At 40.6% G+C, this 26216-nt stretch overlaps 1 protein-coding gene across 5 annotated transcripts in view; it reads left to right on the top strand.

Annotated features, from left to right (window-relative positions):
• CADM1 (cell adhesion molecule 1) overlaps positions 1-26216 on the top strand; it is a 290909-nt gene that overhangs the window by 249308 nt on the left and 15385 nt on the right. For 2 of the 5 annotated variants that reach the window (XM_034754859.1, XM_034754858.1), the window contains exons 8-9: positions 1897-1962; positions 14694-14726. The exons of 1 other annotated variant lie outside the window; for it this stretch is intronic. In XM_034754859.1, coding sequence (XP_034610750.1) covers positions 1897-1962; positions 14694-14726 — 99 coding nt within the window. The remainder of the gene's footprint in view (positions 1-1896; positions 1963-14693; positions 14727-26216) is intronic. 2 more of the 5 variants (XM_034754861.1, XM_034754860.1) reach the window with 1 other exon arrangement.

Below are 26216 nucleotides of genomic sequence, written 5' to 3'. Positions count from 1 at the left end.
CACCTCATCAAGATTAATCTCCTTATAAAATTAAAATACACATATGTTTAAATTAAGTCTAAAGTGACTTCGGGCAGCAAGAACCTGCAAAGTGATTGCTGCGGAACTGTCCTTAACACACGCACGCGCGCACACACACACCTTTGTATTCTGCTGATGTGTTACAAGGATGTCTAATCACATACAAGATAAGACAAACTGAAAATGTTGTTGCCTAAAAATTGATTTCACATTGGGAGTGACCAAAGACATTTCCTAGAAATCTCTAGTGTGATTAGCACATGAGACTAGACAATCATCTCCCCCAATCAGTAGGGACGAAACTGTTAGTAGCAGTTTCCCCTGGTGGAGACAGTGAAACACAAAATTCAGTTTTTCATCCTCCGTGACAAAGGTTGGTGATTTTCTTCTCATGCTTTGCTCTGTCTCCACTGGTAATAAAGAAACATCAGTGTAGTACCTTGTCAGCCTATCCCAAGTTAGGCGGATGATGAAGAAGTTATGTAACAAAGAAATGGACCCAGCTATTGTGGCTGCAGGAGAAGGACAAAATGTTTAAAGACATTCTTCATGAATGATCATTTTCCTTTAGCTGACTTCACAATGAAGCGAACTCCAAGGTAATGTTTCTTAACTTTCAGGAAGTTGTACTGAACACAATAAAGGTGCAGCATATAATTAAAGTTTGGATGTATTAATTAGAGAATTTGAGAGCTCACTTGGAGATAAAAGAGTAACAGATGTGTCAGTGATGAAAAGTTGACATGCTTTAGATAAAATTTAAAATCAAAAGCCTATGAACCGTTTCATGCTCTATTATTGCAGAATGATTCCTTAGTTCAAAGTCTTGCTGACTACTTAACACATTCAGTTTGATCATTTTGGGGCATTGATATACATATAATTTTTTTCTTTCACATCTTTTCTCATCTTTCCTCCTTCCCCAAGTAACTTTTGTGAAGCTATGACACTCTATATGGTATAAATATTTTATATTGTATAGCCTCGCACTGTTTGGTGGCTTTACCAGGTCAAGTGTCTTTTATAAATTCTTTGTAAAGAAAAACAAATCTCTTCAGTTTTCTGGGTTTTTTCCCATCCGGGATGTGATATTAACAAAAGCGAGGGCAGCATTAAAATATTGATATTTATCAGTCACAAAGATATTGACTTTATTTAAAAAAAAAGTCTCGATAAAATCTTGCATGCCTCAAACTTGATATTTAATAGTGACATTCTCATTTCTTTGTATTTATTACTAGCTTAGAAGTAGTTTTACATCCTGCAGAGATGTATTGATGGAGGAAGAATAATGAAGTTAACAGTTCTGGAAAAAGCGCATGAGAGAGACTCAATCTGCTGTGGATATTTAGTCTGTTAAGCGCAGCAGGAACTCCCCCCTTCCCCACCAGAATTTTCAAATGTAAATGTAGAAAAATGACAAAGCACCATTGTCTGTCTTTGTACATAGCAAATTGTCCTCCTTGTTATAGGAAGTTTGTGGTTTGTTTTTCTTATAGCTTTCCCATTCCATCGCTCTCTCCCATCAATGACTAATTTGTGCTAGGTGTGGTTTTTTTTTTGTTTGTTTTTTTTTAAGCATTTATAAATGACAGAACAAGAGAAATTTCAGGCCAGATCCCTTCTGCTGGCATAAGTCTGTGTGTAGCTCCATTGCAATCAGTGCAGCTATACCAGCTGGGTTCTGGCTCTCTGTCTTTAAAGCCAGTTGGGAAATTTGCCCCTCCCACCCCCCGTTTTTAGGGGAATAAAGACATCAAACAGCCATGCTGCTTTTCAGTGTCCTCGTTTCTCTCTTATCATTGTTGATCATTGTTGTGTTCTGCTTGTTTTTCTTAATTTGCCTTTTTATTTTCCTTTTTATTTTTTATCCAGATCCCCCCACAACTATCCCTCCTCCCACAACAACCACCACCACCACCACCCCTACCACCATCACAGGTATGGTACCTTCATGACCATTGGAAATGTCCTGAATGTGTATTGTCTTTTATGTCTATAAACAGAAGCCTGGCGGGGGGGAAGGGGAGAAAAAAAATCTTTATTTTTCATAATATACAATTCTTGTACTGGTGTGTTATAATCTCAGGAAGTTGGACAGTCCTTACTGCAGGTGTTCTTGGAACATGGAAATTGACATGTCAGACATGACTAACAGTCCCTTTAGTCCAGGACTGGTGGCTAATATCGGATACTTCAAATGAAGGTATAAACACCCCTGTAGTACATCTAACTCGGGGAGCAGATGTTAAATATCATGCTCACCCCAGTCGATATCACTTTCTGAGCTATTTATGCCCGGAAGCATGAAGTTTGTTTGTAATTTTGTCCAACTGGTATGATTACAAGTGCTATTCTTATTCATAGATGTTTCATCTATTTCTGAAACTTAACAAAACAAGCTATCTACCTCAATATCCTGCAACAATAACACCACCACCTAGCTCTTATATATGAGCCCACCAGTCAATTATGCATATTATTCTAATATTAAAAAGAATATTCTGTTCACCTTTTTTTAAGTTGCCTTTTAATTTTGAATTCCTATTTTCCTGTATTCTGGGACCAGGTAAATAGGAATACCCAACTGTCCATAATACACCACTCATTATTTTACATCGATCCATCATCTCACCTCGTGCTCCTCTCCACAATAACTACATCTGTCTTCCCAGTCACTCCTCATAAGGGAGGCTTTTCTGATTTCCCCTGCTCAGCTACAGTACTCGGCTCATTTTCATTGCCCTTTCCTGGATTTTTTTTTTTTATTTCAGCTATGTTTTTTTCTTGAGATAGAGGTGACAAACTGACCACAATACTGAAGGTGAGAATGTACCATCGATTGTCCAGTGACTTAATATTTCCTGTATTATATTCCATCCCCTTCATAAGGCAGCATAACATTTTATTTATCTTTGTGACTACCATCGTGCCTTAGCCGACTTTAACTATCCTACATTCCCACCCCCAGTCCCATATGATTTTACAACTAAATCAGGACTCACGGATGTGGACAATTAATTTAAAAGCTTCCTTCCAATGTGCCTTAACATGCTCTTGTCACCGTGTGTTTCATCTGTCATTGTGTTGTCCAGATTTTGCCATGTCACTGTCTTCCTCCTTCCAGGTCCACTGTCAGCCTCCTTACTATTGAACTTCGGAACATGCTGGCATTAACTTTTTCCCATCTCAAGACTTGGCTATTTATTACAGTTTTTATCTTTTAACGACTTTTTATTCCATAATATGTCTTTAACCTCTTACCTCATCTTGTCAAAGTTTCCTTCAGAGCCTTTTGTGAGGAGACTTTTTATCAAGTGTCTCTCGGTCTAAAGGAATGCTGTAACTCGGTGGCTCTTTATCCACTGTTTTGTTAATGCTTTCAAAGAACTGTAAATGGTTACAGAGGCTTACTTACCCTTTCAGGAACCAAGCTGCTTTGGCCCTATTGCATTATATTCATGTGGTGCTTTGTAACACTAATAATGTTCTCATCTCTTTGTCCTGGAAATGAAATTAGGTATTGCTAACATGTCATTTTGGGCTCACTTTTAGTACTTTTTGTATAGATGGGTACTCTGCTAAGCTACCCTTCCACACTCAATATCGTAGCTGTTTCGAATAATAAATTACATGTTGTTTGTAGCTCAAGTGCTTCAATTGTTGCTACCATCCAAGACTACAATAAGGCATCTTAGGCAACCTCCATGCTGATTCTACAGAGTTCTCCAACTTCTCCTTTTGGGTGCTCCTAGCTTCCTCATTCTTTTTTAAAATAAGTGTCACTCTTCTGGAAACTAAATATCACTGGCTCTTGGTATGCGTCCCCCTTAACTGATGTTGAACTTGATTATATTACATCCTCTGTTATTTAGTGGCTTAGTCCTATTACTGATGTTTGCAGATTTGGTTGCCTCACTGATTATTCAATATTTTGCATTTACCATTCACCCTTTGATCCCCAGGCTGCTGCAGCACCCCTCAGTATAAAATCTGTGCTCTTATGAGTTGGCTTTTGTAGCCACACAAATTCTTAGTCCTTCCCCCACAGACTGGCTTGGATCAGAAATCTACTGGCTACCCCACCCCTGTAATCCAGGCTGCCTTTGTAGTTTTTAGTGTCAGTCATTCTTCAAAACGTACGTTGCACCGCTGATGCGCTAGCTGGCTCCATCACTGTGCCCTCCCCTTCTCTCAAGTTTCCCTACTGTTCTTCCTCTGTAATCTGTCTTCTCCCATGTAACATTCCCTGTCGGCTGGCCCTGCCTTTGGAGCATTTCCGGAAGAGTTATTGTAATGGCTTTGGGACCTGATGATGATGATCCTAATAATCTAAATTTAGCTCCCCAGATTTCTCTGACAGTTCACTTGTGTTTGACACAGACACCTCAAGATCGTAAGATCTTCTTCAGACTCAGAGAGATCCACATGCCTGGTGAGATCTGACAGCCACTTATAGTGGGCAAGTCCTGGGTATCTTATGATTCTTGCAGCAATCAAACACACATTTTTGCCTGTTTCTGATGGTAGAAACCCCTCTCCCCTTACCTATCTAGTGAGTATAACAGGGTGACAAAGACCCCAGGTACTCTGGCTTCTAAAACAGAGCTAAAAAACATGTTTAAACATAGTTTATGCTCAGCCATGACCCTCATCAGTTAATCTGGTTTGACCCGTGTGAGTGGGGCCAGACTGTATTAGTGACATTGTACTCTGTTCTACTCTTAATCCAAATCGATGGGAACTTTTCCATTGACTCTCTAATGAGGGCAGAAACAGGCCAATTGTGCCAAATTCCTTGGTTTCAATGTGGACTTTCTGTTTCTGTCTCATTCTATTGCTGGCCTATCAGCTTGAGATTTGAGGCCACCTTACAGATATACTTTAACCTCCTGATCCAGGAGTTGTATCTTCTCTCAGCACAGAATGCTTTTGTGCTAATGAACGAGCTAGCACTGAGGCGTTGTTAAACTGAAATTGCTACTAGAACAACTTTGTCAAATCCCTCTCTTTGATGGATGTGATCTTGTAGAGTTACTGTGTCTTAGCAAGCAGCTATATATGTATTTATCTTATCCTGAAGGCTCAATATCTGCACTCATGGAATTTAACATTTGCTCCTCTCTCCAAATAGATTAAAGGTTATGGAACTGAACATTTTCCATCTCCATTTCTACAGAGACTAGACAGTCTACTAAATTTAACTGGAAACCCAAGTCTGACAAATGGATATAAAAATTAATTTCCACTCTTCCCCTGCATTGTTTAGTTCATTGCCGCCCCTGTTAACCTTAGAAGCTTCAGCAGCCAAACACGGATGAGTAAGTTCCTGCAGTTTTATACTGAAGCTTATCTTCCTTTCTTCCCAGTAAAGGGTTTTGCAAGTGAAATCCATTTACAAACTAGCATCATTGCAAGAATTATGTACAGTAGTAGTGTAGAAATACTACTTAAAAGCCTCAAAGGACAATACATAACTTCTAATTGTATTGCCTCCAAAATACTGAAATGTTCTCTCATAGCAGGGATGGCCAAATGTACTGATCCTCTGAGCTACATACGATAATCTTCAGTAGTTCCAGACCCAGGGCGTGCCTGCTTCAGCCCTGCAAGGCACATCTACCGGGGCTCAGGGCTTCAACCCCACTCCTGCTGAAGTCCCAAGCCCCGGCAGACAACTCCCATGGAGCTGAAGCCCTGCAATTCTCCTCCTCTCAGGGCAGAATCCCATAGCCCCACCACCCCAGTCTCGTAGGTGGAGAATAGTGGGGAGGCGTGGGGGGGCTCTGCAAGCCATACTTTAACTGAAAAGAGCCGCATGCGGCTCTCAAGCTGCATTTTGGCCATCCCTGGCATATAGTCTGAATACTGGTGAGTGTCTTTGTTCAGAGGTGGTAGAATTCCTTTTTTCATGCTTAGTCTTCCACCCAAACCAATTCTAAGCATTTTTAAATGGGATTCCTCAAATCGGGGGAGATTTTTATCTCCATTATACTTCAACTTCTCTCCCTTCATTCCCCACACAAGCTGGGGGCACACTCAGCTGCCATCGCATGGAAGCTGAGGGCAGTTCTGCCAGGACCCCGTCTTCATAAGAAAAATGAGCTGTGTTTGAGAGAGTTTTCATTGGCAAAGCTCCTATTCTCTGCATTTACATTGCACTCCTTACCAGATGCCCCCTCCAGTGTAGAGAACGCTTCCTGATTCAGGTACTGAAGATGCTTTGAGGGCTCACTTTTTCTACCGTAAAAACGGGCCTAGGAAGGGCCCATTTGTGCTTGGGCATGTTCAGTAGGTTCTTCAGCCATAGTCTCCAGTGGCAAACACCTGTTTTGATGATTCGTATAAAGCCATACGTGCTAGGCGGTGTTGTACAGCCATTACAGGAAAGCATGCTTTCTACACCAGAGAGCTTGCATCGCTATAACAGATAATATATTTTGTTACAAAATATGGCCCTTGAGCTGTACAAAATTCCTCCCCAGCCCATTAACAATCCCTGTTCAGTGCTGCCCCCTTGCCAGCCAGCCAGCCACTGCTGTCATCAGCCATGCTTCACCGGCCAGCCATGCTTTCTTCTCCATACTCTAGATGACAACCTAAGGCAAGTCTTGGCATGCCTTCATTGTCCAATCAGTCCACTTCCTGAGCATAAGTGTCTCTCTCACTCTCTCTCTCTCTCTCTCACTCCTGATGTGACTGTGAAAACTGCTGGCATGGACTTGACCTGATCAGTCAAGCTGAACTCTGGAAACAGTTCTGTCGTGCTGCGGGGAAGTCACGGAGCGTCTGAAAGAGCACAACCTTTAAACCATTTGCCCTGAATCTGCTGCTTTGCTACTTACGATTTATCACATGATGGTTTGATCTTTTCAGTATCTACCCTGATTTTCTGACCATCCTTTGGCATTTCAGCTGTTATCACTGGCAAAACCTTTTTTTTATCATTTCAAATTGTCCTCGTGGCTTTGTGCATTAAGATGTACAATATGATATGGCAGAGCAAACTGCATAATTTAAATTGCCCCTGGAGTCCTCACTTGAAATACTGTTTTTGGACAGCTGTTCTATCCTGGGAGTTCTTAATTTTCTTTAAAAATCCTTCTCTTTGGTCATATAGTATTATAAAAAAAATGGTCTGCCTTTTAAAGAATTTTTATTCTCTGTAGAGCTAATTTTCTTCCCCCTCAGCACATAAACTATTAATTGTGTACCTGTACAGTCATGTTTGTTGCCTCCTCTGCTATTGGGACTTACGTGTAACATGGCAGCCGTTTTAATGGAACGTGGGATGTACTTAGCATACTTCTAGGGAATCCCTAGTGTTGCAGATTACATGTTTGAGTCTATATTGCATGGATGTTCCTTTATAACTTGTACAGAGACTCGAGTGCAATCCTGTAGCAATATCAAGGCTCCTCAGCAACTCCTCACGTCCTGATCCTGGACTGGCAGGTTTCATATCAGATGACTTGCCTTTAAAATAATTGTGAAATCTTTTAAAATGTATTAAAACATTTTTTTAAGTTAAAGAGATGCTGGAAGGTTTAAAAATAAACACATCCTTATTGGTGATACCATAGATCCGCAAACTGTGGATCGGTACCGTAAAGCGGGTCATGGCCCCATTTTAATGGGGTTGCCAGGGCTGGTGTTAGACTTGCTGGGGCTCGGGTTACAGGTTCCCCGCCTGGGGCTGAAGCCTTTGGGCTTTGGCGTTGCGCCCCCTCCTCCCCCCTTTGGGGTCATGTAGTAATTTTTGTTCTCAGAAGGGGGTTGCAGTGCAATGAAGTTTGAGAAACGCTGCCATAAATGGTTAAAAACAAATGGTAAAAGTAGAACAAACTTTTCAGTTTGTCTGCTGTTTTTAAGTTTAAGCATTAGAAAGTAAAATTATGAATCTACTTCCAAATCTTATGTAAATGCTCCACTTTTTAGTTTGCAAATACCGGAGGAGGTTGTTGAAGTAGAAATGAAGTATTTTTCATACATTTTCACTTAAATGCTAATGTTTTATTAGTATTCCGTTTTGTGAAATTTTAAATGTGGGGACTAAACAACTTGACTGTCTTTTTATATATAAATAAATAAAGTAGGTGTTGCCAAACCTAGAATGATTTCACACGTAAATATTCTGTAGGCTAAAGCTACAGTGCTGGTGCCTAAAAATTCCAAGGATTTCCTGCCTTCCCAGATGAATTCCTCTGAATAGTACTGAGTTCCTGTCTTAAACACTCTTCCTGAAGGACAGGTTAAACTTAGATTCTGAAACTAAGTCAGTGGAAATTTTTTTCCCATCTTTGCATAGGTATCGAATATAAAAATGGGAACTCTTGTATTCATTAGTGAAGAAAAATGTTGCATCATTTTAAAATTGGAATTTACATTCTAGAAAACTCATTTAAAATGATAAATCTATTCCCACCACAAGTTTGTCCTCTTCCTGATTTCAGCTGCTAGTGTGATGAACTACAGCTGCCTGGGATTTATTCCAGGAGTAATCCAAAAAAGTTATAGGTGGGAAGTATGCAGTAAAACGTATTCTTTGCTGAAAGGATTTTGAGCAATAGGTTTGTGGGAGGTTCAGAGACCGTGTGGATTAATGGGGCTACATATGTACCAGTGGATGTGGAAGCTTTGTGCCTAATCGGTTACTATTGCTGACACTTTGTGATGCCGGTGTTGCTGTTCAGATGGAATTTAATGGATAAACGGAAAACTTATTTCTTTCCCATGAACTTCTACAATGGACGATGCTGGTTAATTCCAACCTGGTCTGGGCAAACTACAGATGGCCCCAGCAGCAGTTTTGTCTCCTTTTCTGAATGCTTCTTTAAAGATGCAGCAGTGTATACAACTTGACATTTGAAAATCAGAAAACATGAATCGGAAAATAAGAGCCTCGCAGTACTCTGTCGTTGTAAACTTTGAATGTACACACACACAAAGCTAGGTGTTTGGTGCTACGCAACGCTTCACAGGCTGGTGCAGAGATTTACACTGCTTAGTCATTCCTTTCCCCAAATTATTTATTGTAGCATTCTTGGTTTCTGTAGAAGCTTCCCTGTGTCCCTGATAAAATGTCAGGTTCATTTACCGTTAACATCGTACTCCTCTGACATTTTCATCCAGTATGTGACCACATTAAAGGGGAAAAGGGAGAGAATAACCTACATGCCTGCAAAGAAATAACTAAGCCAGTCTTACCCCACTGCTCTGTCAATAACAGCCAGAGCACTTTGATTTGTTTGTTACTTGTTTGTGATGAATAAAGTACTGCAGCAATCATTTTTACTTAATTGTGTATCTTCAGAAAACTTGTCTATTTTGAAGCAAGAGGACTAATGGAAAAATAATAAAACTGCTTATTCCACTTCTCCAACAAGATATAGTCTAAATATCTACTTACTATTTTGTTGAATTCAAAATTCACAGGGCTTCTCCATGACCGCTGGTATATCTAGTAGCTTCCAATATCTGTGCATGCTGTAGGAAGAGTCCTCATTCTAAAATAATAGCTACTAAACCCCTTATCCTGCAAAGAGAGGAGCATAGGCAAAGGTGTGGAGCCTTTTTAACTTCAGGGAGCTCTGTGCAGTTTCTCTTAAATTTTCTTTGCAAGGCTGGGGCCTAAGCGAGAGTGCATATTGTAGGGCTTTCTTGAAGAAATGTTAAAAATCCCAGACCAAGTTGCAGCACCAGATCTAGAATTCTTTCCCCCTCCCCACCCCCCTACACAAAGTTACTCAGCAGATCCTGATTATTTTTGTGAAACATCTGGTCTGCAAATGAAGCTGTCTCGGGGGTGCAGTGCAGTATACCTTTGCAAAAGCTTTGAAGCCAACTTGGAATTATTTTACAAAGCATGATCTTACAGTATCAAACACGGAGTCCATTCATCATTCTTCTGGGAAGACTTTAGAGATAAAGGATGGCTGCGGCTCGGCATTATGTGTAGGCTTGAATTCACCTCATCCTCCCTCCTGCCACCATTCAGTTTAATTGAAGTGTAACATAAATGAAATGAAGCTAGGCATTAGGTCAGTGGAAATTAATAGATTTTTTTTTTCAGTATTCCTTTTACTATCTCTTATGGATTTGAAATAAACCGGAAAATAATATTCTTTTCATAAATACAGAGCATTCATTACTTAGGGCATTGCTGTAAAAATGGTAACATCAAGGGAACTCATGCTTGCCCTGGCCTTCTAAATGTGAAGAAATCTGAAAAAAGCAGATGGAACACGATTTCAGTGAGTCTGATTAGAAAGCCTATTGGCTCCTTTTTTACTTTAATGAAGGAAATAAACGAGAAAGGAACTATATTGTGTTTGTACTTCTTAGTTTGGTTTAAAGACTGACACATGAAATGGGTGCAGTTGAACCTTATGTGCACTTTTAGATGCTACTCTTCTATCCATTCCGGTATGGGGTTTGTTTTTAAAAAGCCCCAGCAGATCTGTAGCTTCTTAAAGATAGTAACGCTGCAGTTCAATTGGAAATAGAAAAAGCATTTTAAGTTTTAGGCATTTAATTTTGTTCCTAAGATTTTCGTTTTCATTTATGCTGTTCATTCTGTTCAAGACTATGGACTAATTTATGGATTAGCTTTAAACCAGCAGTCTGTCACGCTCAGTGAACAATTTTCAGTTGGAGAGAAGCCATGTGAAAGAATGAGAATGTGCCACAGTGGAGCGCTTGTGCCACTGATTCAACTAAATATTGCCCCGCTGCCTCCGAAGCAATGCATTTTTTTGCTACTTAGTTAAATGGCTGGTGTCTAAAGACTTGAATGTTGCCAGTGTTTTCCCATTTTGCAGATATCTTCATATTCTACCACAACATAATGTGTATTAGAGGTTTAATTTAGTCAAGTCCTGGTCACGGTAAACTGAGTGAGTCCTATGTCTGATGCTAAAAGGAAGTCAATATTAAGTGAAATATGCAACTTTATATCAGCGGAGAAATTCCTTCCTGGGATACCATGTTTAATGATACTCATAAAACAGTCATCTAGTGCAGTGTCTCTCAACCTTTCCAGACTACTGTACCCCTTTCAGGAATCTGATCTGTCTTGTGTACCCCGAGTTCCACTTCACTTAAAAACTACTTGCTTACAAAATCAGACCTAAAAATACAAGTGTCACAGTCCACTGTTAGTGGAAAAACTGCTGACTTTCTCATTTTTACCATATAATTATAAAATAAATCGATTGGAATATGAATATTGTACTTACATTTCAGTGTATAGTATATAGAGCAGTACAAGTCATTGTTCGAATGACATTTTAGTTCGTACTAACTCCACTGGTGCTTTTTCTGTAGCCTGTTGTAAAACTAGGCAAATCTCTAGATGAGTTGATGTGCCCCCTGGAAGACCTCGGTGTACCCCTGGTTGAGAACCACTGATCTAGTGAACACAGTAGGATTATGGATGTGTAAAACTGGAAAGGCCGTTGGATTGTTTTTACTACACCACATAAAACAATTTTAGCTGAGCCTTACTTAAAATCCTATTCTTTGTTTTACCTTAAGATTAACAATGTGTTTACTCCGCCTCAATGTTTTGTTGTATTCTTCCTTCTATCCTCTGTACTCACCTCAGAATAGAAAACATCCAGTGTCAGCATCATAGGATAAATTTCATTTTCATAAAATTCATGTGATTGTTGCTATCCTCCATCACTAAGGGACCTGATCAAATGCCTGCCAAAGTCCCTGAAGACTCTCATTGACTTCACTGGACCTTTAAACTAGGAAAACAACACACAGCTCCCTCCAGAATTTGGACCGTAAAGTTAATCAGTGGGGTGACATGGTTATTCTCAGTATGAAATAAAACTAAAAGTGGGTAACCATGCTAAAATCCAGAGAATTAGTTTAAAAACTAGTCAACCCATGGTAAAATCATAAGATATTCTCGCAGTAGCAGCCCCCCTCCACAGTCTTTCCTGTTACTGCTATATTTCTTCTCTTACACCAAGCAGAACAGTAGTGTTCTTGAGTGATTTATACACCGTTTTGCATATACTCATTAGACTTGTATCAAAGGAGCACAGCAAAAGGCTAATTTTCTCTCTCTCATGATGCAAAATAATCTTCCTTAAGCGTGTGTTGTTTTAAATCTCTGAACATGAGATCATTCCTCTGCAGTGCAGCATTGTACCATGCGTTAAAAGAAGTAAAAATATGTATACAGTCCTTGTTCTGAAAGAAGATGGTGGAGCTGAGAAGGACCTCCAGAAAGCACGTTCTAAACCTTTAACTGGTCTGTGTTTCCTGCTGTAATCATCCAATCCATTTGCTAATCATAACTTTACCATTCCAGCTGCAGCAAACATGTTGTTTGACTTGGATATTTGTTCTCGCTTATAAACTGCTTGAGAACTTTATTTTTGTAAAGCTGTTGGTCTCTGTCCCCAGAAGAGGAAGCGAGATGCACTGTCCATTTCACACTGTTTCTTGACTAATATCTTTTCCAGCATATGAGTAAAAGGTTGCTTCTAGCACAGTTTTATTTAATCTTAATGCTGACATAACTTTTTTTTATTTCAGGAAGACAGTAAATTGAGACTGTTTGTAGATGCCAAGATGGTATCTCAAGAGTTGACAGTTCTGTAATTCTTTCTAAACAACACTCCCTACCCCCACCTCCATTTTTCCTTTCACCATTTGCTTGTTTAAAATAAGGCATTATCACAATGCTGCTTCCAAAAGAATAAAGGCCCACTCTTGTTCTCATTTTTGTTTTGGAAGGCTTCCATGCTGCCTTCACCAAAGTTCCCAGCATGAGAACGAGTGCTAGCATATTAAGAACGTGTTAGATTTGATTGCCAAGATAAGAACAGTATATGTTGGCAGTGGGAACAGATTAATGATGGCTTGATAATCTGTCATGCAAATCTTGGTGTAGAGTTTGTTAAATTGTGCTTTTTTTTTTTTTTGCTTTGATATTTAAAGTGTGCAGACTTTGAATCTGTAAGTATTGTGTACTCCTTGTGTGATTCTCGTCTTCACTGATGGTCCAGAAATTCAAACATAGACTGTCCTTAGCTAAATTACAGAGGAATAGCCCTTCATGCTTCCTATTGCTTATTCTGAGTATGGAAAGACTACAGTTCCTATGGTTCTGAGGAGAGCATGTTAATTGAGGGGGAACGCCTATGTGAAATTGTGTACTGTAATTATAAAACTAAACTTCCTGGCTAGTTTATAGAAATTATATGTTTTGGAGTGCTGCTCTGCACTTTGACATATGCTTTTGTTCATTTAAACATTGCCTTTGTAGTCCAAATGTCGTCCTTTGAAGCCCCTTTCTGATGTGACTGACCACATCAATATTTTACTGAGAGTTTGCGAATATTTTTGTAAGTATTGACAATTTACAAATATATTCTGAATAACCAGCCTATTATAGCATGCAACCAACAAATGCATGTAGTAACAACTTTCTGACCCATTCAGCATAGTAATAGGAGTCTGAAAGTAGAACCAGGTGTAAGTCAACAAATGGAGATGGATTTGCCATTTACAGTGTTGATGCGGAATAGACCCAGTTAGAATAAGGAATTTTGGGAAGATAATCTAATTGCCAGGACACTCAGAGCTGAGATGGTAGGAAGTTCATCCAAAATAGTTTAGTCTTTATAAACTGTCTATATGTTCACATTAAGCAGCAACTCCAAAAATATTTCAAAAGCCTTTATCAAAGCTTCACAGTTTGATGTGAAGCAAGTTTTCGAAACCAATATATTCAAGGTTAGATGAAAACAATGCAATATATTTAACTTGTAACATATGACACTCAGCCTCTTGAAAAATAAATGCTTTCTTCAGAGCTTAGCATAAGACTAAAAAAGAATCAGAGATCAGGTGATATTTCTCAGCAGAGGAACTGGCGATCTCCACTTGCTGCCCCAGTATTCTGTGAAGACTTGTGCTTTTCAGTCAAATGAATGTCTCATTGGTGCATGATTCATTAGAAACCAAGCAAAAAGGCCACCTACAAATTTAATAAGTGTTTCTGAGTGAATGTGGTCTGTGAAAACACTGTGTGCTAGTCCTCATCATCTCCCTGTTGCTTAATTGTTACCTCCTGATCAACCCTAAAATGTGCTGGATGCTGAAATTAAACTATGCATTATAGCACTTCTAGGTTTCTTGGCATCAGCTGGAGGAGGGGAAACTTGAGGCTGATTGATTGACTTCTGATTGGCAATGAAGGACCTGGGGTGAACAGGCTGGAGGGGAAGATTTTAGTGAAGGCAATGTTTGAATGTATGAAACCATTTCCAGGCTTTTAGGTCTGTCCTAGTTTTGAGCATCTGTGTTTTGGGAGTACTCAACCAAAGAGTTGACACTGTTGGTGTTCCCCACATTTCATGTTCCCCTTAGCTCTTGACCACCAGTAAATATCCTCCTGGCAAGACTCCAGAAAAACAAAGAATTTACTGTTTTCCTCAGGCTCACAGCTTTTGAATTCAAGGCATGTCCTTTAAACAGTGCAACTCACTTCAAATGCTTTTTGCCTTTCATTTTATTATTGCTTGTCACGCAATGTTCTTTGAAAGCTTGCTCATATATTATCTGTTCCATTTTTTCCATTTTCCCTTTTTTTGCATGCCGTTCCTCCTGTTTCTTCCCTTCCTCCAATCCTCTGTTCCCGTGTGTAGACACAACGGCGACGACAGAACCGGCAGTTCACGGTTGGTATCACATTCCTGTTTATCTACTTTCTCAGCACTGCTGAGTGGCAAGACAAGCTTGGGGGTTGGGGGGGGGGGAGGAAATGTAGTCTTCAAGGGAAATCATGTTTCAAGTGGACTGATCTCATAAATATAACATAATTTTTAAGGCTTGAAAGGATGTCTAGTCTTGTCATTTCTGTTGAGTTTAACCACCAATTGTTACAGTCCTAGACTAGCAGCAATTCCCCAAACTGATGGAAATGGCATGCATGTAAGAGCAGTACAAAGGGAGCGACTGATTTTTAGTAATCCTTATTAGTGGGGTAATCACATCAAAGATTAAAAAGAAATCTGGCTTTTGAAAATATGAACTCAAGTTTAATTTTTTAAGAGATGCATAAAATTTTCAGTAGTGTTTTTGGTTTGGGAAGAACTTGAGTCTGTTGGAAACAAGTGATATTTTTGCTATTCTGTAGATGTTCCACAGAAGACCCTCTCATCTCATAGGTCGGGAGTAAAGTTTTCATCATCACCCTGTGAGAAGAGCTTTTTAAAACAAACACCAACACTAACTCTTCTTATTGTCATAGCAGTCTAGCAAACCAATCCGTGTCTTCTGTTCAAATTAGTCTATCAGCTTGACAGCTTTTCTTGTTCCCTATTTTTAAACCATGTTCAAATATTCACTTCAGGCCAAAATTCCAGCATACAAAGAGCTTGGCACAAACTACTTTCTTTTTTAAACAAAATGACACCAAATCTGACAATTGTAATGAATTCTAATCCATATTTTGGAGGGAGTAAAGGGATTAATATTAATTTTTTCACTTTGGTAATGCAACTGTTCCATGTTTCACTCTGAAATTTGATAAGCCAATACATCCATAATGTGGAATAATCACTTTCTCATCTAGTGAGACATATCTTCAGCAACAATGAAGGGAGGGGGACTGAGATATTAAATGAATATGATGATAATATACAATACAAAAGGAGGAAAACCATCTTTGTCCTGAAGAACTTGCAATCTAATTTGCAATACATTTTTTTTTTCAATTTGTTCAAGAAATCTTCTTAGGATGTTTTCATATTATTCATACACTGCCCACCTCCCCCTCTAAATTATGATCACAGACAGGGTCTGTTAAATGCTACACATTTTCACATGGTTACAGCGGTTTTGTCAAGCCTCCTGGTAAATGAATGCATTTCTAGCAGCTGCAGCAGGAGAAGCCATTGTAAAGTAACAAAGCCCAAATGACCTCATAAAACAAAGACTACATTGAACAAACATTCAAAATCAGATGAACGCAAAAAGTTATGGAACCTATGATCATTAACATTCGAGGAGAGATTAAAAGAACTAAATATGAATACAGTGGTTGGGTTAAGTGACAACTAAGGGGTGGACATAACTGTTTGATGTGTCCAAACTGAGGGAGGAGAACTATTTAGAGGTGTACAAGAGGTTAGAACTTCAACTAAAACTACAGGCAAATACAGATGAAATAGGACTATGGATTCTGAAAAAGTTGTCTAAGCAAAGTTCTGCAACGGTTGAAAATTCACATTCGGAGATGTGCTGAATGACTTAACTCTAGCTCTTTTCTATTTCTAATCTCCGATTCAGGAATCGATTGAAATATTAAATTTCAGATTCCTAGGATAGTGCGCCATCGTGCCTCTCTTAATGTTGCTCCACCACACCCCAATCCTAGTCATTAATCAGTTTTATCCAGAATTTCCTGATTTAGTGACTCATCTCAGCCCTCCAGGCTTATTTCTGTGTCATTTTGTGAGTGACTGATATTACTTTCTATTTGACATTTTAAAATCCCTTATACTTTCAGGGGGACTGTGGAATTTAAAAATATCTTGGACTAATTAGGATGACAAAGTTAGCAACAAAATGCCTAGCCATAAAAATTAGGAGTGGTATTTCCTAAGCACTCAGTGTTGGCCAAATGCTGCCTAGGAGTTTTAACATGGGCTTCTCGGGAGCAGAGTTCGGCCAACACTGAGCGCTTTTGAAAATCCTACTTGTATTTCTTTCCTACTCCATAGGCATCCTCTGATCACCGAGGATCTCTTTATATTGAGCCTCTATTTACTTGCTCCTCTCTTCCTGATCTCATTATCAAAGTCTCTGTGCTACAGAGGCCATATCCCCTGGCAAAAGAAGTCTGGACGTGTACCTTTACAAGGCCAGTGCATACTGCTCCTTGAATAATTGGAAGTCTCTAGAGAAATATAGGGAGGCTGCATGAGCTTTATCAAGTGCCCCAACCGCTGCTAGGACAAGAGCCAGGCCAAGACTGAGTCCTGAATTTCAGTCCTCATGATAATCGTGCACTCAGCACCTACTGAGATCACCAGACAGGTCCTACTGTTCATGCAGTTTAAAACAAAATATTTGAAAGACTTCTCCACCTTGATTTTACTACATCTGCCAAGTCATAAGCTTGAGATTGTTTCCATAGAAACCATTGGCGATATTAGAAACATCTGAAACAGAGTAGGATGTTCAGGGAATACACATGGCTTGACTGTGGAGTAAATCAAGTTCTTCCTTTTTTTTTTTTCCTTTTACCAGTGTGGTTTGATTGAATAGTAACCATAGTGAATTGTGTGAAACCCGCTCACCGTAAGGATTTTAGGTTACTGGTTCTCCTGATGCTTGATCAGTACTTTCCAGCCAGAGAAGAGTTGATGGGTTGGAGGCTTTTCCCATTTTAATTCCTCTTGATGTTAAAGCAAAAACATGGGGATGCCATGCCTCAGACCTTAGGGATCTGTATAAGAAAAGCTTAATATGTCCAGTTGTAGGATACCTAGTTCATATAATACCCAACATTTGTACTAACATCTCTTTGGTGTCTGTCTGAAATTCTAGCCATTTGCAAGTAAAGCTGTTCTTTGCGTCACTGTGGGGAGAGTTAGAAGGGTCTGCCATTCTACCAACTAGGACTAGTAAACTAAACCAAGGTGGACATCTTCTTTGTCTGAAATAACACTTTTGTTGATCTCTGGGAGAACCTGCGCTAGTGGGAGGGAGCCCCAGAGGTATCAAAATGAAATCATTGAATCCATAACTGTTGTGAAGGGTTGATATGGGTGTTGATGTTGCAGAAGGAAATCTCATTGTTATTTTGCTGCAACTGTGTTCCAAATATTTGTTAACTAGATCTACTAATAGCTTTAATTCTTTAACTGCCTTGAGAGGGCTCCATTACACCAAGAAGCACTTGTGTTTCAGTATGTTGGCTAGGTCTACACTACCCGCCTGAATCGGTGGGTAGAAATCGATCTCTCGGGGATCGAATTATTGCGTCTGGTCAGGACGCGACAATCGATCCCCGAATCGACGCGCTTACTCCACCAGCGGAGGTCGATTTTGCCGCCGTCCTCACAGCAGGGTAAGTCGGCTCTGATACATCGAATTCAGCTATGCTATTCGCATAGCTGAATTTGCGTATCTTAAATGGACCCCCCCCTGTAGTGAAGACCTGCCCTTAATCTACAGGGGTGAGAGTTGTCAGTTTTTATCACAGAAACAACTTGAATGACAAGATGTGCTAGGCAAACTAGCTCTGATAGTCTTTTCAGCCTTAAAAATTTACCTGAGCTCCACAATACCTTCCTCTCAAAGTGTTCTTTCCCTAGGAAGACTTTTGGGTTTCTTTCCAAGCTTGTGTTGCTGGAGTGTGTATGGAGTATACCAGATGTTTATGTATGTTGGCCATTTGTTCTTACCAATCTGAGTGAGCATGTACACGAATGATTAGAAATGCATGGGCATGATATAAAACCAAATGGATTTTCTCCAAAAAACACTTAAAATTAATTAAAAATTTAAATCCAATAGATTGGTAGTAAAGAAAATGTGACTGTAAGAGTGGAATTTACGGCTAGTGAGACATACAAAACTACAATCTCTGAAAGGTTTTTTTGAGTGATTATGATTTTTGGAGTGTATCCTAGAGGCCTGGAAAAGAGGAGCCACGTGTGTGTGTGTGTGTGTGTGTGTATGCACGTGTGAGAGTGCGTGTGTGCATGTAAAACAATAGCCAAAAGAACCCTGCCATTCCTATTTTCTCATGGTACAGAATTTGCAGCAGTAATGCATGAGTGACTTAAAGCACGAACTTTATTAACTCTTCTGTTTAAAAATGAAATAACTAAATTTTCTTGTGCATTTTTTTCCTTTCTCTGCACTGTTCATTATCAGAACTCTAATAACAGCATGGTCATGGCTGGCAGTAGTGCTTGTGTTTCTGCTGCACTGCGGTAAACTGGTTTTACTGAAAATTTTTAAAAATCCGCTTTCCCTTTTTATTTTTTCACTTCATAGTGCCAGTGGGGCTGAAGCTCCCCCATGCATTTTGAAATCCCAATTCCCTGTATCAATAGAATTAATATGAGGGTTGAACGTTGTGGAAGCAGAGAAAGAACTGACAGGAAGGGGATGCAATGCATGACAGTTCTCTCTCTGCTTCCACAACATGGTATAGCAATGGCAAAAATAATTAGTTAAACATCTAAGCCCATAGACTTTGGAGAATAGGCCGGGTCCATTCCCCCCCATTCACCAACATCTAAATTTATTTGCTTTAACTGTTTAAAATCTTTGTTCCATGGTAGGCTTAGGAGCTTAGCCTCATAGGTCATCTACCCTTTAAGAAACTTCTCTATATAATTGCCGAACTCATTCTTATACTGCCTATATAAAGAGAGCATGTATCTCCGGCCATGCTTTCGTTCATCATGCACGGTGTTGCCACAGCAAAGACAATATCTGAACTTTATCATTTTCTCAAGTTCTTACCTCGAGTCAGTTTTAAACAAGCCCTAAACCAGTTTTAAAAAATAATTTAAAAACCAGTGCACATTGTACTTCACTACAAATGGCATATCCGTTCTACATGTGTACATATTTATCTGAATACATAAAAATAACATTCAGAAACTGTAATTCAATCAAGGGATCCTGCTAACAGCATACACATTGCAAAAGCACACCCTGAAGAGGCTAATGAATGGAGGGGAAGTTATTGATGGCATTTCAGCTATAATATTTAGCCAGGGAACAGTAGGTTACCATTTTAGTGCAGACAGAACTCCCACGAATAATAGCAAGGAAATAAATTGGTTGGAAAAACCCCTCCTAAAGCTGACAAAGAAAGAAAGACAGAATTTCATAATAAAATGTCTGTGACACCAAAGTCTGATTAGAGGTTGAGGGAGGAAAAAAATATTATCCATCTCAATATTGTAGATATTCATGCTAGCTAAGGAGGGGAATAGGTAATTGGTAGCACATGAGGGGTTTTTGATGTTGATGGTAACACAAATGTCCAATGGGTTAAGTTACTGTTTCCTTTCTAACAGTTCCCCACTCTGAAAATCAGGCTTAAGATGGCATCCCAAACTGAGCCATCCAAAAGCACTAACCACTTTTGAGAATCTTGGCCATATAAACAGTACAATAAAGAACAATCTCATGCTGGCTTCTGTATTGCCATAATAGGGCAGCAGTGGGCGCCTAACGGCTATTTGTTCCATTTGAAAATTTTCCCCTTAATGTATAACCCTAATAGTAAATAAAATAATTTAAAATGTTACCTCGCACGTCCAATCCTTGGGGCAATTTAAATAAAATGTCACAAAGATCTTTACGTATGTTTTAAGATGTCTGTCAACTGGTGTAACATGATTAACATAAAATAGAGCCATAATTTGATTTCCTGTCTTATAAGGAAAGAAAATAATTGTTGCTTTAAAAAATAGAGATTAATTACGGGACGCTACACAATGTTATTTTGTCAATATAAATCTGAATAAATAAATGGCATACTAACGTAATCACTTAAATATCTGTACCTGGAAGTGCTTAAACTTGTAACTTGATGTTTTCACCTTTTTAAGTTTTATTATTTGGCAGCAAAATTGCATTGGAGTGAAAAGTTAACTTTCATTTATTTAAAGAAGTTGCAGAAGACTTAGCATACATTTTAATCAGAAATGAAGAGAAAGGACTTTAATAGTCGATATGAAAGTTTAATGAGAAAAATCAAGAAGTAATTTACCACATATTTAAAATGCCTCGCAACAGGTTTTAATACTGTTCGGTGACATTTTTGAGTGTACCAGGTGCAGGTAGAAACTGAATTGCTGAATTGTTAAATTTCCTTTTGAAAAAGATTCTTTGCTTCATAAAAAATGCAGCGTTGCCCTTTTTTCATTATTGAGAAAACGAAGTTCCCTTTAAGTGAAAGAGAACACTGTACAGAAGCAATTTTAGTGAGATAAAAATTGAATGGCTGCTCTTCAGAGCACAGGTTTGCATGTCTAATTCTTCTGAGAGTCAACTCTAATTATATTTATACAAAGATGATCATATTATAGTAAAAAATGTGCAGCTTCCTGAAATCTAACAGTGGCGCGAAAACAAATTTCGTGCCATTAATCTAAATGGTTTTCTACGTTAGTAGATAATTCAAGCAGTAGATTCCAGATGACGTGGTGTATTTTAAACACTATGTCATTGAAAATGACAGTTTCATCTATAATGAGGTGTATGTTGACTGCCTGCTGCTTTCTAATGGGGAAATTTTGCAGGTCAACAATATTGTATAAACCTCTTCATCTTTATTATAAAAAAACACCTCTATACCTTCTTCCTAAAATCTCTCTCTCTCTCAAAAGAGAATATGAAGTAAACACAAGCTCTAAACTCCATTTTTGCCATTCCTCAATAGCAACTATGCTTATAGGAGCATATATAACATTATTTGATACTCATTGGACCACGTAAATGAGAGGGATTAACTTTCTGAGATTTGCAACTATATTGTTAAGAGCAACAGAGGGTCCTGTGGCACCTTTGAGACTAACAGAAGTATTGGGAGCATAAGCTTTCGTGGGTAAGAACCTCACTTCTGACTTGCATCTGAAGAAGTGAGGTTCTTACCCATGAAAGCTTATGCTCCCAATACTTCTGTTAGTCTCAAAGGTGCCACAGGACCCTCTGTTGCTTTTTACAGATTCAGACTAACACGGCTACCTCTCTGATATATTGTTAAGGTGCTTTTTGTTGCCCATTTGTCATTATTATTTGAATAATGGTAATGTGTCTTTATACAATGGATAAAATCATTTCTGCAAGAGAACACTTTCAACCAATGAAATCTCAGGAGACTTGAATGATATTTCTACTCATACAGCTAAGGCCCTGTCCACTCTAGGAAAGAGCAGAAATCTGTTGCCAGCAGTTTTTAGGTAATCTGGTTCTGGCCCTTGTCCATGCACAGCTGATGTGGTCAGCAGCAGTTCAGCTAAAACCATACTACTTCTTAGTGTATATAAATCTGAGTGTACATTCTTTGGCATCCAGTCACTTGCAACAGCAGTTTATTACAAGTACCAGTTTACTTCATCGCACTGGGTGTTATCCCTTAATTAAATAGAGTTCTTTGACCTTCAGATACTTTATTGGTGCTGACACTTTAACAAAGTAGTAAAGAATAAGATTGTCCTCGCGAAACCAAATTTTCTATGCTTCCCGTCAACCCCTCAAAAAATCTTTTTTCAAACACATTTAAAAAAGATACGACAGTTCAAACCAAAGCTAGTTGGGTTGTAGTGGTAGCTTGCAATAGCTCTTAGTATTTAAAGGTCACGGAAGGGGTTTATCCTGCCTAACTGCTTTATCAGCTTTGAGGATACTTTTCCACAAACGGATCAAGTTTTGAAATTTAAAAAAAAAATCATTTTCCATATCAGATTTTTTTCACTGAAGATAGAACCTGCAATCTGCTTGTAAGGCTGCTGTGCAGTTTTGAAATGTGTTCTTCTTTGAGTGACTCCACATGTCCATTCCACTGTAGGTGTGCGTCTCACGCACAGTTGTGGAAGATTTTTTTTTTTTTCCCCTCAGCAGTACCCATCGGGGTAGTATGAGTGCCATTTGGTGCCTCACGCCACTGCATGCAGGTACAAAGGGCCATGCTACCTCCAACCCCACTTAGTTCCTTCCTCCTGTTAGTAACAGTTGTTGGAACACTGAACTTTGTATCTGCAAGTCTTCCTCCTTTTAGTGTACACGGTGTCTGTAGAATTAGTTTTTAGGCTAGTGTAGTGTTTGTGTATATTTAGAATAAATTTAGGATAGTGTTTCTCGAGAGTGGGCTTCCGAACCTGGTATTGGACTAAATGCCTCTGTCTCCTGGCTTTGGGGCCTGTTACTCATGTAACAAGTCTTGTGCCCGTGAGCAGCCCACGCCCCATCTGCCTTACGTGTCTGGGAGAGGGGTATGTGAGTGACAAATGTCACGTTTGTAGAAGGTTCAAACCCCAATCGAAAAAGGATCGGGCTGCCAGACTGAAGTACTTGCTTGTGGAATCTGCCCTCAGAACCTTCCCGCTCTGAATGCGTGTGAGCACGTAAGAGTCCGTTACAAGTGCTCCCCCTGTTAGGAGTCCAGAGGCAGATCCTTGTTGCTGGCACTCAAGAAGAGACAATGTGAGTCTCCCAAACACTCTGTATTGGGGCTTTTGAAGTCTATGGTGAAGGCACTTGAGCAGAGGCAAGAACTCAGAGGTGCCCTCAAAGAGGAGGCATCCCCAGACACAGTCAGTAAGCCTGGAGGGATTGTTGACTCCAGAGGCTGGGACAGGTCCATTGCAACCAATCCCCAAAGGACCAGCACGCGTTTCGGTACCATAGACTCCGGAGCCCTTTCTGGTGCTGTCTACAGCCAAGGCTTTCGAGGCAGCCAGAGAGTTGCTTAACCTGTCGGTGGCAGCTGCCCGTGATGTTTGGGTATCTCGCCTGGTACCAGGATTGGAAGCACATGGTCCCAGTTCCAACCCCAGAACACCATTCAGTACTGGTGGCTTCTGTAGTTGTGGCCCCTTGCCATAGGGCTCTATCTAGAGGAAGCCAGCAATGATCTCACTGGTACCCCCATCTCCAGATTCAGAACTGGCCTCCCCGGTACCAATGGGGTCAGCTCCACTGTGATCTGAGGTAACGGAGTCCATTGGATCATGTGTGTCTTGCCCCAAGCATGCCCAGCAACCCGCAGTGGGGTGCCTGCCCATCATGGTACTGGCCACAGCCGCAGCTCTCTAAGGACCAGTGGCCTGCACATAGCCGGGCCCTGCCTCCATATCAATGGCCCCTTTAGAACCCTAGGGGCTTCCTTCCATGTTCTAGAGTCTCTTCGCTCCCTTCCCACTCTTACACATTACCTAGATGCTGGGAGCATCTGCAACAAGGTCAGTCTTCCCTCCTCCAGAGTCGTGCAGGCAGAGCTGCGTGCACAGGACTGTCCTGTGGAGGAATTAGAGGAGGGGACCTCCTCAACAATCCTGAGCTGCCGCCTCTTCATCATCTGATGAGGTGGTAGTGACTGAGCCAAGCTCTCACCGTCCCGTTCATTTCAGAGCTCACTGAGACTTGGTTGAAGAGGGTGGCTGCAGCTCTGTTTCTCCAACCAGAAGAGGTACAGGAAAGGGCATGCAGGCTTGTGGACATTTTAGCCTCTGGAGGACACTCTAGGGTAGGTCTCCCTATTCATGAGGCTATCCTGGAACCTGTCACGGTTTTATAGTAGACCCCATCTTTCCTGCCAACCACTGCTAAACGGGGTGGAGAGAAGATAGGTCCCTTCACGGGGATTCGAGCACTTCTATGATCACCTTCCTCCAGGCTCCCTGGTCGTTGCTGCTGCTAAAGAAGAAGAGAGACACGAGGCCTCAACGTCTAAAGGAAAAGAAGCAAAAAAGTTAGACCAGTTCGGCAGGAAGCTTTATTGCACAGGAGCGTTACAGCTTAGGGCCTTTGAAGTATCCTGAAGTTCAGAGACCAACTTCCTGATGAGACAAAAGCAGGAGTTCACTTCTGTGGTGGAGGGCGGCAAATTGGTTGCCAAGACAGCTTTGCAAGCGAGCCTGAGTGTGGTGGACTCTGTGGCTCGAGCAATGGCTTCCATCATCACTCGGCATGTTCATCTTGGCTGCAGTCATCAGGTCTTTCCCCGCAGGCAACAAACCTTTGAAGGCCTCACACTCTTTTCCCATAAGACAGAGGAGAGGCTTCACAGTCTTAAGGATTCAGGGGTGACCTTTATGTCTCCGGGGACTTACACACCAGTGGCAATAAGAAAGCCGTTCCATCCAGAGCTTTCCCAATACCTTCATCCCTCCTTGCCACGTACCCAGAACCTCTCCACAAAGAGAAGAAGTTACAAGAGGTGACCATCTCCTCCCTGCTCTTCTGCAGCTGCCAATTCTAGGCAGATTGGGTCCCTTGAACAATCATTTTGACCTGTTGGTTAAGAGCAGTATACCCCTCCCCACAGTGCCATCTTTCCCCACTCCAGTCACCTATCCCATTTCCTAAGTGTTTGTTTGGACTCGCATCAACATGGACCAGTGGGTCTTATGGACAGTGGAAGTGAGGTACGCCCTTCGATTTATTTCTGTACCCGTCACTCTTTGGGGACCACTCTGACGAGAGCGTGCTACTTCAGGAGATTGTCTCCTCTCCTCATGGAGCCCATGCAGGAAGTTCCATGCCCTTCAGAGAGCAGGGATTTTATTCCCATTCCTTCCTAATCCCAAAGGCAAAGGGAGTATCAGGCCTATTTTAGATCTAAAGCAGCTAACCAAGTTCCAAAAGACAACACAATTCCGGCTGGTTACTCTAGCACCTGTTACTCCCTCCCTTAGATCCTAGGGACTGGTCTACTGCTCTTGATTTAAAGGATGCTTATTTTCATGTGGTGATTCACCAGAGCCACAGAAAGTTTCTCAGATTCATGGTCAATGGAAGCCACTGCCAGTTCACAGCAGCCCCTCGCATCTTCACAAAATGCATAGCTGCAGTAGCAGTATCCCTGCGAAGGCCAGGAATCGGTGTATTCACCTACCTGGATGACTGGCTAGTGAAAGGCTGGTCCAGGTCTCAGGTATTCTATAGTGTAGCCACTCTTCAGTCTGCTTTCAACGCACCAGGGTTCCTAATCAGTACAGAGAAATCTACCCTGACGTCGGTTCAAATAGAATTCATTGAGGCCGTCCTGGACTCTACAAATCCCAGGGCTTTCCTGCCGGAGCAGAAGTTCCAGTCAGTGCAGGTTGTTGCTCATGATCTGTCAGAATGTGGTTCAGAATTGCCTCAAACGTCTAGGAGAGATAGTGGTGTGCATGACGTGGTGCAGCATGCCAGGGGGTTGGCTAGCCCTTGTGTACTCACCGGCCCATCGTCAGTTGACCTGGTAGTTCAAGTATCTGCTCAGATCTTGTCCTCCTGGGGCAGGGGTAGAACCTGTGTTGACGAGGGAGTTTCCTTTTGCTCCTCCATAAGTCACTCACTCTAGTCACAGATGCATTGGATCTAGATTGGGGAGTTCACTTAGGTCCCCTTCAGACTCAGGGCCTTTGGTTTCTTGAGGATCTAAATCTCCATATAAATATCGGGGCACTTTGGGCCATCTGTTTGGC

Source organism: Trachemys scripta, chromosome 21, assembly GCF_013100865.1.
Source record: "Trachemys scripta elegans isolate TJP31775 chromosome 21, CAS_Tse_1.0, whole genome shotgun sequence".
In the NCBI taxonomy this organism is placed as follows: domain Eukaryota; kingdom Metazoa; phylum Chordata; order Testudines; family Emydidae; genus Trachemys; species Trachemys scripta.
Note: the sequence above shows the minus strand (reverse complement) of the source record. Positions and strands in the feature narration are given on the sequence as shown.